This window comes from Contarinia nasturtii, unplaced genomic scaffold, assembly GCF_009176525.2.
Source record: "Contarinia nasturtii isolate CC-2019 unplaced genomic scaffold, AAFC_CNas_1.1 Cnas_scaffold_78, whole genome shotgun sequence".
Lineage (NCBI taxonomy): Eukaryota > Metazoa > Arthropoda > Insecta > Diptera > Cecidomyiidae > Contarinia > Contarinia nasturtii.
Genome location: NW_022197436.1, coordinates 3,059,452 through 3,072,177, shown reverse-complemented (window position 1 = coordinate 3,072,177; position 12,726 = coordinate 3,059,452). Strand labels below are relative to the sequence as shown.

Below are 12,726 nucleotides of genomic sequence, written 5' to 3'. Positions count from 1 at the left end.
GGAAAATCACGCATTTTTCATATGAAAAAATATCGATATTTCAATGACCAATTCCGGCGAAATTTTGTACTACACCCAAAGAGTTAGCAAGCGGGAAATTGAGATTGGACCCCAATTCACAGAATTCAGCCATAATTCGGGCCATTATTACGCAAATGGAGGCAAACTTCATTTTTGAGCCAATTTTTATTTTTATGTACGTGTTTAAAATATGTACACGATGAAAATGGGAAACGGAATGGCTATCTTAGGTATGTAAAGATATTAGCTACAAGCGAGAGAGAGAGAGAATGAATGGAAAGCTTTAACAAGCAATGAACGAAGACTTTGTATATTGAATTGCTTTAATTTGAAGACAGACCAACAACAACTACATCAGCACTGTTAATACCAAACGATTAGAGGCAAAATATCAACGGAGTACCATTCAATAAATATAAAATATATTCCACAGAGTAGTAAACTATAGTGTTGCGGCTGCACATCCACATGTCTATGAGGCGTTGAGGCGCTGAGCCGAGAGCGCAGTGTGCCTTGCAAAGGCAAAACAAGTGCCAAACAAACAGATGAATAATTTATTTTAATTTCACGGTATTAAATATCGAACAACATGCAAGATACATAAATGCGAAAAAGAGATAAAACATGAAATCATCGCTATTATGGCGATTGCCAAAGCTATATGCCGAAATGTTTCGAAGGCAATTTTAGTTCCGCTCACCTCATTGTTGTTGTCGTCGTCATCATCATCACCATCACCATCAATACTATATTTCACTTGCGTTCGCTTCATTTCAACAGTAATGAAGCTTAACAATAATCGCAGTCTGAAACGGAAAATCATCCAGTATACAAAGGCGTAAATATGTTCACGACCGCGACTATATGAAGCATGCGATTTTGCATACAAACACTTTTTTTCTTCTTCTTCTTCTTCTTCTTTTTCGTTATTTGCACATTGTTTTCACTGCCTGCTATTCTACCGTCCAGACAACAACCCCGCGATTCATATTGCTGTTTGTTTGATCCGATTTAATCGTGTCAGTTCGTTTTTTCTTTGTGTGCCAGAAATTGAAATTAAACCACAACTAACGTGCCGCTCTTGCAATGTTTAAAGGTTCTGTTTCATTTTGCATTTTATTCATTTATGCTTAATTATATGCTACATCAAGAACGATCGACTCTTATTTTTCTCTTCTCGTTCACTTCCACAGCGTCAGTCATTCTCACATATATAAATATCACTTGAAGTGTGCATTTATTTCAATTAAATTGTGTGTAGATTGAGTGCAAAATGCTAGAAAATCGGATGGCATATTTATTTCGTGGATGAACTATTGCAACAGTCATTTGATATATACGTTTACCGGCTGTAGTTTTGCTGTATGCTACCCCCGATTTAGCTTACACTCTTGTCCCTGTTAACAAGCCTAATTTCGGAGCAAATTATCCAATATCAGATTCTGGAAAGAGTTTCACTCTCTGTCGCTTGCTTGAATAGCAACAATGAAAGTTTAAAGCTAAACTTGAAGTTGCCACTACCATAATTACGTGTCATTATATCAATTCATGCATGGTTCTATTACATACACACACACACGTGTGGACAAAGCAGGGTGGATAAGTGTATCAGTACATTTAAGTGTTTAATTATATAATAATTACGTTATGTTGGCTGCATGCCGCTCATTTTTTTCAGCCAAACCAAAATGCTTAGAGTTTAAACATTTAATTGGGTGCTTGAATCAATCGATTCAAAGAAGAATGTTCATTTTTTGTGTTTTGTTAATTAAAGCAAAACTTAAATGTGGGCTCACCTATTGTTGGGTACCTGGCTTAATGCTTGCTAAAAAGCTTAAATGTGTATTCGTAAAATGTAATTTTATGATCTTTGGAAAATCAATCATTATACTAAAAACACATTATCTATAATATTTTTGTTCATGTAATGTGATATCAAGAATAGTCGGTAAAAAAATTGTTTGTACCCAACTTTTTGTAATCGAGATAAATTGTTTTAAACCATCTCCACTTCAGATGGAGTGCTATCAGTATCATTGAATTGCAAAGCTGTGCGTATAGCGTCGGCTGATATTTTCTTACTATGTACGCTTATTACATAGAATGTGGGCAGTAATCTCATCGCTTCTTTAATTTACTCAATTTTTTGACAGAGAATATTGCTAAAATTGTATTAATGACAGACACTAATTAAGCACTAAATATTAGCATCATTTTTTTTTATCATTTCCGATCGATTTGGTATATTTCAATTTTTAGCGCACAGTCATGTATGGGGTGAATTTTCAAAACTGTCATAGGGTGAACCGCTAAATCTAAATATTGTACAGGGATTTAATGCTTAATTGGTGCCTCTTAATACCGCTTAAAGTAAAATCAGTGCTTCAATAGTGAATTCGAAATCGTATATTACTTTTAGGGGTTGAAATGGTAAAAGGGTAAATAAAAGAAAATGGTATAAATCAAAGAGTTTTTATCAAAACTCTTGCGAAAATGGTATTAATGGCAGGTACCAATTAAGCACTAAATCTTGGCAACAAAAGGGGATGATTTTTTCAACCCCCAAATTAGGGGATGACGGGAAACTATGTCCAATCGGAGGCACTAATTAAGAACTAAATTTTGGCATCATCAGTTTTTAATTTTTTTTATATTTTAAAATTTTGAAAAAACTACCCCTAATCACAAATTAATCACTAAAATACTACATCATTAATTTTTTGAAATGTTGTTTTCTTTCGAATTTTTTAAAATTTTATTCATAGACTTTTTGATGAATAGGCTTTTTCAAATTTAGGCCTGTAACTTTTTTCTGGTGAGTCACAAATTCTAAAAATTGCGTCATAAATTTTCACTAATTAATCACTAAAATTCTGTGAAGTTTGAGCTAGGGGGTAGACACGCAATCCAAAAGAACAAACCTATATGAAAAAAATAAATCTCTTTAAATTATTGCGAGTAAATTATAAATATTTCAAATCATTTTGAATTTTTTCGAATCATTTCAAATCACCGCTTGACAGTTCGTATGACACTTTACAGTGAAGTTGACTATCGATGTTTGCATGCATGTTATATCAAAAAAAATATCAAGTTAAAGAATAAAAATACAAAGAGATTTAATATTTTCGAAATGTGTTTTAACTATAAACGAAATATACTTGATTTTTTAATTAAAAAAAGGTTTTTGCTTGCTCAAAAAAAAACAAATATTGATATAGAATTTTATGCTTTGTTTTAGTATTGTAAAGTCACTTGTCAAATAGATTCAAATCATTCAAATAACAAATGAATAACAACGAATCATTTGAATCATGTCTACGCCTTGAGTTTGAGCCCAATCGGGTACTTTGACCCCCTGGGTAGTGTACGCCGGTTAAATAGGATGTGTGCACAATCCGTATGATTAGATTTTTGTAGTTTAAAAAAATAAAAATATTCCAACAAAAATATGCAGTTTCTTATAAATGCCAAACTCATGGAGCAGACTCAATGAGCAAACGTCGCAATAAATCGAATTTAACTTCGCAATCAAAGATTCCAATTAATTTTCATCAAAAATATGTCTTACAAAATCCGTAAGATGAACTTTTCCGCACTCTGATCCATATATATTTTATAAGCCTAGTCCAAAATAAAATCAAGACTTTTCTCTTCACACTACGTGTGGGCAGAAATGTAATAATCTCACTTTATTGTATAAACCACGTGACATTCAAATCAATCCACATTTTATGATCTTTGGAAAATCTAAGGATTGTTCCTCTGAAGATTGTTCTTCTTTTAACTAAAAAAAATATTTTTGTGATGAAAATCGCTTTTTGACCAACAACATTTCCCCCCAGCGCACTCCTCCTCCTCTTTCCCTCCGCACCATTCCTCCTCCTAAGAGGAACAATCCTTGGGAAAATCAAACATTTTACAAAAAAACACATTATATTTTTGCTCATGTAATGTGATATCAAGAATAATCGGTAAGAGAGTTGTTCGTACCCAACTTTTTAAACCATCTCCACTTCAGATGGAGTGCTATCAATATCAATGAATTGAAAAGCTCACGAGAGGTTACGATGTACACAACAATCGTTTCTTCCCTCTCTGTTTCACACAGTTCAATGTAAATGCCTTTGTGCATGTGAATGTATGTGTGACTATTGCTTTCATGTGCTTCGCACATACAGTTCGACTGCTCTAACCACTATCGCTGCATTATGCTTCACCCGCACAATACAGCCTGTGTATGACTAGTGCTATTTTGGTGGGTTCGTTCATTTATTTTAGGAAATGTGACAGAACGAAACAGGTGAATTAGAAATTCCTTCGCATTCAATCAAACAACTGAATCAAGTTTTGGTGCCAAATGATTTTTAGAATAAGAAATGAAAAACACAACAAAGATATTAATGTTTAATTACGATAAACTACAAGTCAACTAAAAGTGGTTGTTATTTGCTCAAATTTCGTGAATTTTAGTTTAAATTGAATAATATTATTGTCAGTATTGTGTGAATAAGAAGAGAAAACATATACATCGAATAGTGAGTGAAATGTCAGCTGGTAATTGTTCGATAGTGCCAGTACCGCCATCGCCTCAAGGGATTTTAAAAAAATCAAAAGAATGTCGTTATAATCGACGAATTTTAACAAATTCGGAGTTACAAAGTGATTGTGGATGGGCGTATCAAATACCGGAAGTTCAAAGAGCAAGCTCTTTGGCTCATGTTTGCATCAAATCAAAACCGAAATATTTTTGCATCAAAATTGGCATTCAAGCAATCTTACAAAATGGTCCAACATGTGGTTTAACTGCATTGAATATGCTAACGGACGGCATTCCTGCCACACAAGATATTCTCGAGCTGGCCAAACGAAAACGTTTCACCAACCATGGCGAAATTTTTAGTGTCAAATATCTAAAGGAACTTGCTCAACTCGTTTTTGATTCAATTAATTATCCAGTATCGATTGAATGTTTTGCGGGTGAGCTCAACTGTGATCGCATCAAGACTGAACTCATGAATGGTGCTTGCCTTTTGGTCGCGTATCCTTTTTCAATGTAAAACACATTATAAAATACACAACGACATTTATTTCCTCATTGTTGTTTTTTTTTTTTTTTTTTTTGATACGGCAACAAAATTTTACACATTCAATTAATTTACAAATCACGTGCTCATTGACACTTGTTGTCAACACATTAATTCCGCTCAGCAACAAATCCGATTGGTATGATATTCAAATTGGTCGAACGCATCTAAAAAAAGAATAAAATGTGACACAAACACAGAGGATTCGCGCGCACGCACTTATGAATGCCTTTGCAGTTCATCAACTCTTTGGTCGATTTTTGAATATAAAAAACAATTATGGCAATGACACAAACTTGAACTAAATTACACACAACGCTGTGAATCGATGTGGCATCTGTGTGTTGTGTCGATAAATGCTATAAATACAGATGGATAGATCGCAGAGACACCTTTTTTTTTATTTTTAGTCTTTTAAATGAATTTCATTGACGTTTGACACTGAAATTGAAGCAAATGCATTTATAACCCCTTCCGAAAATTGTACGCTTTGATTTTCCTTATATCGACTTTAATCAATCCGGCAGTTACGATTCCGATTTTAATCATGCACCCTGTCTGAAGAATGGACACAAGGCACACTGGACTGTTATAATTGGCTGTTTAATTGATGATCAAAATAAAGTAAGCATTTTGTAAGATTTGAAATTCGCTGGAAATTAAAATGTGTTTTCTTCTTTCAGTTTTACGTATTTGGACGTCATGGGAAAACGAAAAATCTGGCTTTATGGTCATTGGGTGCATTGAGCGATAGTAATGCAAATTTAAACGAATACACGGCACCTCATCGGTACGATGAATATTCCTTCCAAATGCCCGTTGATGGTATAGCCGGCGAAAATGGGCTGAAAAATCAATGCATCATCATAAATGGCATTAAAAATGCCGGCGATTTCATCTTCCCAAACGATGAAAAATTATGATATTGAATTTGTCTGCAAATGAAATTGAAAAAAAAAATCGACCAGTTTTTTACAAATGTAAAATAAACCAATATGTAAACAACGAATCATTTTACAACGAAAAATCAGTATTTTGTTTTTTTTTTCTCCTCAAATGTTTTATTTTCATATAATTGTTCAATTATAATAATACAATTTTGTATAATTTTGTTTTTGTTCACAATACAGTCAGTTTGTGAATATTTTTTGTGTTGTTTTTTTTCTCTCATTTTTTATGAAGTTATTTCTATTTTATTTTTAAAATGCTCAATAAAATTATCATGTTTTTATAATAATAAATACCATTTTCTTTCTAAATAGAGCGTTTGCTACGTTGAGCGTAATTTTAATACGAAATCATTGTCCGGTCCCAAATATCGTCAACGGAATTCCATTTTTTTTAATTCATTTTCATCACAATAAACAACAAAATGCATTCCTATCCATTCGCGAATGTTCATTCTAAATACAATTTTGTATATTTTCGCTCCGCGATTATAAAATCACATGGTTAAACAAAATCAAAAGTCTTCAATAAATTAAATCCATCAGATAGTTTGAATTCTATCGTCTATTGCAAAGTATAGTCCATTGACTTCGGAATTCATTTTATATGCCAATGCGCATATGCTTGCATAATAGTTTCAACAAACTGTTGAAAAGTGTAAATGCATTTTTTTGCGCTTCGCTGTTTTTGTTTTAATTTCCATATTTAGCACTTTCATGGATGTGTGTGCATCACACCGTAATTAGTTCCATTGAAAATATGCGTTTACAATGGAATAGATGAATTGCGGAAAAAAGAAAACTTTCACCGCCTGAACAAGTGAATATGCGGACGTTTCAGCTTCAGTTGGTAACAATTAAACCGAACGAAAGTAAAAACTGTACGAATTTTGTTTTGTTATCATTTAGACGAGCAGAGAATATGAGTATTCCAAAAGCGACAAATTCAAAGTGGAATACATTTCTAAATAGAAAAGAGAAAAGCAACAATATTTTTGATTTGTTCTTATATGTATGCGATAGCCTTAATTATTTGCAGAAACACATATAAGATTGAAATGAAAAGAAAAACGAAAATAAGAAAATTTATTATCATTGTCACCTACTCAGTTTATCTGAGTGTTTTTTTTTTATCTGTTGTTATTATCTCTAAACAAATCGGCTAAAATTGAATACATGCAGCTTAGTGGTTATTATGTGAATTGGTTGAACATCGATATAAGGTTTGTTATTTGTTCGGTTGCTTTCTTTGCATCGAAATCGGATATATCAAATTCTCTTTGGCCCATTCGGGTAGTCATTTCGGTTTGAAATGCAAATAATATGCATAGTTTCCAATATAGATGGACAATTCCAATGGAATGGCTTTACTTGTTTTATTTACATCCAGTAATATTTCCTACAGGCCAATATCAATTTTCGACCAAATAAAAAAATGAACAATTCATTTATTACAATGACATTTTGGTGATTCTATTAAAAATTCTGTAGAAGATTTATATTAAAATGTGCCTTGAGCTGCGCATTGTAACAGTGTTCAAACAATTGATTTTTTTCATTGGGTGAATTTTTTTTATTATTTCTAAAATGTCACAGAATTTCACCATAGATTGACATTTTCCTTGCCAATATTTGATGTATTTTATAATATGCGTATGCAGCACGTGATTATGATCAGCTATTACAAATCGACAAAAGAATCTGACACCATTGTCATTAATGAAGCTCAATCGGACAATTTTGGTCGAGAAAGGGAAAAGATTTGCGAAACCCATGTAATTATTATAGTCGGATCATCGCCAGCTCGACGTTTGCATGCCAAAATCCAAATGCGAAGAAATTAAAAATGTAACAATTTTGATTTTGTGGTGCTGGGCGAAACAGTATGCGTAGATTTTTTTTTATTTCAAAAAGTCTTTTTATATATTCAATTGATAGTAATCATAGTGCTTTCTGTTCCATGTATTAACATTTGAATTTTGCGCCATGGCAACCGTAAAAATGACTGAAACTATAGACAAATGCTGCCCAACATTTGATCTTGAACACATTCCTGGATGAATTTTCACTAACAATTGTCCTTGGGCGGATGTAGCAAATACTCTGAGCAACCATTATTATTTTTTTTTTTTTTGGTTTTTTTTATGAATATACATATTACTAAAATTTTGTCACAATCTTTCATTTTCTTACTTACTTTCCGTATTCGAATTCAGTTTTCAGCCTTATAAATATATCATCTATGCGAACAATAAAACATTGCAATGTCCAATTGTTTTTTTTTTCTTTCGAGATCCATTTTTTTAATAAATTTGAAGAGCAAAAGTATATATATATCCTTTCCTTTTAATGAAGCTATGATGGTTATCAAGATGTTATATATATATTGCATGTATTTTCGTATATTTCTTAAAAATATATGATGCACCATTCAATGATAAAAAAAACTGAGATACATGCGAAGTGATACATTTCTCTCCTCTGAAAATAGGCAAAGTCACGATCACATGATTCGTTTCTTTCTTTTATTTTTTTTTCGATTTTTTTTTAATTGTCTATAAAATACAATGAAATGTCTGTTTTTAGTTTTACTGATATTTTTTTGTGTTGCTTTTTCAATAAAATGTTCTTTTATTTTTTCATCTATTATCTAAAAAAAATCTTCGTTGAAATTCCTGTTTTGATGTTTTCCTTTCGATTTCATTATAACGTCTCTATGTTCAATATGCTCTGAAATTGTGAACAGAATGCGCGCCCTGAATAATAATTTCTTCATTTTCCAATCATGGCTGATGATTTTATTTGAATTTTTTTTTTTTTTTTTTGAAAATTTTGCCGTTGAAAAATGAAATTGTCCTAAAAGCGAGCCCTTCTTTCTTAGTTTCACGAAAAGTTCAATCAGCGGTATGGAAAGACAAACACAGAGTACATGTATGCCTTTTTAAAACAGTCCAATTAATACATTTAATTGAACTCACCCGGACAGTAAAGTTACTGCAAAACATTTTCCCATCGGTTTTCTAAAAAAAAAAACAGTTTTTAAAATCATAATCTGCACAATTCAGCTCAGATCAATTTATATATGCAGAAATATTAGCAATGAACATTTATTATTCGATTAATTCCAGTTTACTTAAATGCTTTTTTGTTTTTTGTTTTCATTAAACGATATGTGTTGTCCTCTGTATGCTTGACTATCAATCAACTGTGCTACGTCAATTTTTTTTTTTTCATCAATACTGTATCTCAACCAATGCAATAATAGTAACTTATTTATGCAATAGATTCTTTTTTTTATATTATTATAATTACTAGTTGTTAATGGTGTAGCCGTCATACTGATTTGAGCTAATAAATTTTCTATGCGATAATGAATCTCACTCGATTGTGTTAGTTGATGATATTATTATTATTTTTTGTTGTGTCGACATTTTCTAAAGAAATTTTAAAATTGTGTTTCCTCTTTATTAGTCTCTTTTGTCTTTGTTTTTTTTTACAATATTATTCGATCCAGGTTGGCGTAAGAATCACAAAATTAAAAACCACAGTTTCAATGAGTATATATATTTTGTTTTTTTTTCTTCATCTTTTCAGTGATGTAAAATACATTTTGGTATTTTTTTGGTAAAAAAAACTGGCTAAAAAAACTTATGAATCATATAGAATTAATTAAAACCGTTTACAATAAATTAGAACATAAAAGCAAATGTTTTCAATTTCATTTTATTTATCAAATTTTTAATTGATTCATTTTCTCTCGTTTTTATTTCATTCGATACTGTCTTTTGGAATTTCGGTTACTCATTTCATTCTTTCGTTTCTTTCGTATTTCTTATTTTTTACAAATGTTTTAGGTTCACTATGCAATTTAGGGGGCAACCTTTGATTCGAATTAATTACAATCGGTTGTTCTGTCAGTCACAAAAAATAATTTGTTTCTGCTTCGTTTATTCTACTTTATTCAATTTTTAATCTTATTTTCGTTTGTGATTAATTTCGTTTTCTCTCGTGTATGTAAAAAAAACGCTTGTAGGAAAAAAAGAACTCAATTGAGATACATAGTTCAAGATTAAAATAATAAAATTAAATTAAATTTACATTAGTTATAATAATCAAAGGACTAGCAGCTTTATGGTTTTTATATATGGTTATATTAATATTTTAGAACAATGCAAACCGCATTTTAATCGCGACAATGATATCAATTGATACAGAATTGATAAAATAAAGCATTTGGATATATAAATATATTGCTCCGGAGTAAGCGAAATAAACACAGATGCTTTGATCAATACCTAAGAAAAAAAAAATATGTGTGTGTGTGTGTGTAAATTCATTGGTGTCACATAAAAATTCGGTTGCGATCTGTGTATTTTCTCTCTCAGACATGTATCATCATTCATCGTCATCTCCATCACAATCATCGTTGAAAAGAGTTTTAAAAAAACGATGCTTGTCATTCATGTCCTAGTCTAATATCGATACGTAATTGGTAATATTTATGATTATTTTTGCAAATGTGGATTTTTTGTTCTGTTTTTTTCTCTCTCTCTCTCTTCATTTTCCTCTGATGAGTATAGCAATGTTATTATCGCAACAGATAACGAGAGTTTTTGTTTGTAGTGTGATGTATGTGATTCGATTAATAACATTTAAGATGTTTTTGTTGCCAAGGAAATTCAATTTAAAAAAACACACAATATATTTTATTATATAGATTATGCCACAAATTGTGATTAATAAATGTTGTACGAATTCCTTTTAACTTACTAAGCTACCATGCTAAAACTTTGTTTTCTTTGGATTATTTATTAGTTGTTCTTTTTTTTTATTCGTTTACTTTTACTGAAGCGGTCTGCCCTTTTCCACAAAAGGGTTGTCGTTCGTATGAAACAACGATTTATCAGCAAAAGAACAATTGACCTCATTCACTCAAAAAGAAAACCAACAGACGAAATTGCAGGACATTTTATTTGTTTGCTTTTTTGTTGATATTTCTGTGTTGTTCCACAAATCACTAAACTAAAACCAAAAACTTTTTTTCTTTCTTTTAAAACACAATGAACAGGATTTTTCTTAAAAGTTTACACAAGTTTTTTTTTTTTTATACATACATACAAATTATACAAATACAAAGATGTTGTTGTTGTTATTTTTCTTTTAATTTTTTTTTTGTTATTCATTGTCTTCATTTATGATGTATATAATGCAATGCACCATGCATTTTTCTTTTAACTTTTTCATCATATGCTCAATGCATTGGAATTGATGACGATTGTTATTTAATTCCGTCTCAATCACTTATAAAACATCATAATAAATCTTGTTTCAAGTTCAAAATGACTAGGATAAATCGGATGGTGTCAATTGAGCGCCAATGAGACCAACTGGGAAGTTTTTTACATGCGTTTGCCATTGTGATGATAATTGAAAGAATTTCACGCCAGTCCATTCGGTTCCATCGATATACACTAAAGTTAGTGAAATAGAAAACAATTTTTTAATCTTAATATCTAAAAGCACTAGAATTTGGTGAAAAATGCAAAGAAAAACCAATGTAATACCTCTCAATGGGATCGGATGTGATTGTTTTGGATTCGGACTGCAAATGAGTCGTGAAACACCATCAACAAATTGCTCTTTCTCTTGGTCACGATCTTTTTCTTTCTTTTTTCCCAATCTCATGACTAAAAGAAAAAGAAAATTAACCGATGTGGAAATAAGTCAAGAATATAAGAAAGAGAAAGAGGCGGATGCATACTTTTCTGTTTCTTTTCTTTGGTCGCATAGTTGACTACAAGTCCCTGGGAAATTTCTCCCGATTGTGGATTCAATGGTAGACGGCACACCTATGAAAGAGAACAAAAAGTGTTTTATAAAACGAACTTTATTAAGTGTTTCGAAAACGAAAAAAAAAGTCGAATTACCTGTAAATTTCTGAATGTGCCTTTTATGCTACATTTTCCTTGGTCGAAACCTTTAGCCAAAATTTTATCTTTGTCAATGGTGGTTTTGATGAGCCAATATTCGAGTTGCAGTTCCATTGGTTCCTGTTGCGATTGTAATTGAAATGTTTGCGATTGTTGTTGCTGTTGTTGTACTTGCGGCATCACAATTTGTTGTAACGATTGTTGATGATGCAATACTTGAACGCTTGATGGCGTGACCGGAGGTGATGTGCGACCACTGTGCGGCGGCGATGATCCCGACAATAGACTGTTGCCACTCGTTTGTTGAGATTGTTGCAATAATCCCGATATTAAACTCTCATCCAAATCAACCGACAACTGATGTGGTTCGATTGAGCCCAGTTTCACATCCTATTTAAATACAAATTAAAATCATCGTTCAATCAATGTGTACCGATTTTCATTCCACACACACACACACACACACTACTTACACAAACAAATGGTACAAAAATTTGACATGAATCTTCATCTTTATAATTAACCATTGCTTCGGCGATGGGAATTTGTGTGCATGGTCCAGCTGTGTGTAAATATCGCTGAATTCGATTGAGAATCTCTTGAATCTCTGGTTTTGCTTGAACTGGATCGATCGAAGCGGCCGATTCACATAATTGAGTCCAACTATCGTTACCAAACATTGATGCATATGAACTATCGATTGCGCTTAGATATCTTGATATGGAACTAGAACCTAATTGG

At 31.8% G+C, this 12,726-nt stretch overlaps 2 protein-coding genes across 3 annotated transcripts in view; one reads left to right on the top strand and one right to left on the bottom strand.

The window, feature by feature from the left end:
* Positions 1–4,295: 4,295 nt before the first annotated feature.
* On the top strand, positions 4,296–6,132 carry LOC116338693 (UPF0692 protein CG33108). Its single transcript, XM_031764110.1, has 3 exons — positions 4,296–5,062; positions 5,636–5,732; positions 5,792–6,132. Exons 1-3 carry the CDS (start codon positions 4,569–4,571, stop codon positions 6,029–6,031), a joined length of 831 nt encoding a protein of 276 aa, XP_031619970.1. The 5' UTR covers positions 4,296–4,568; the 3' UTR covers positions 6,032–6,132.
* A 2,730-nt stretch (positions 6,133–8,862) lies between these two features.
* The window catches only part of LOC116338677 (phosphofurin acidic cluster sorting protein 2), a 49,331-nt gene continuing 45,467 nt past the window's right edge, over positions 8,863–12,726 (bottom strand). For both annotated transcript variants that reach the window (XM_031764091.1, XM_031764098.1), the window contains 5 exons: positions 12,459–12,718; positions 11,983–12,375; positions 11,817–11,904; positions 11,620–11,742; positions 8,863–11,526 (listed from right to left, as the gene is read on the bottom strand). In XM_031764091.1, the coding sequence (XP_031619951.1) occupies positions 11,399–11,526; positions 11,620–11,742; positions 11,817–11,904; positions 11,983–12,375; positions 12,459–12,718 (992 nt within the window). In that variant the 3' untranslated portion in view covers positions 8,863–11,398. The remainder of the gene's footprint in view (positions 11,527–11,619; positions 11,743–11,816; positions 11,905–11,982; positions 12,376–12,458; positions 12,719–12,726) is intronic.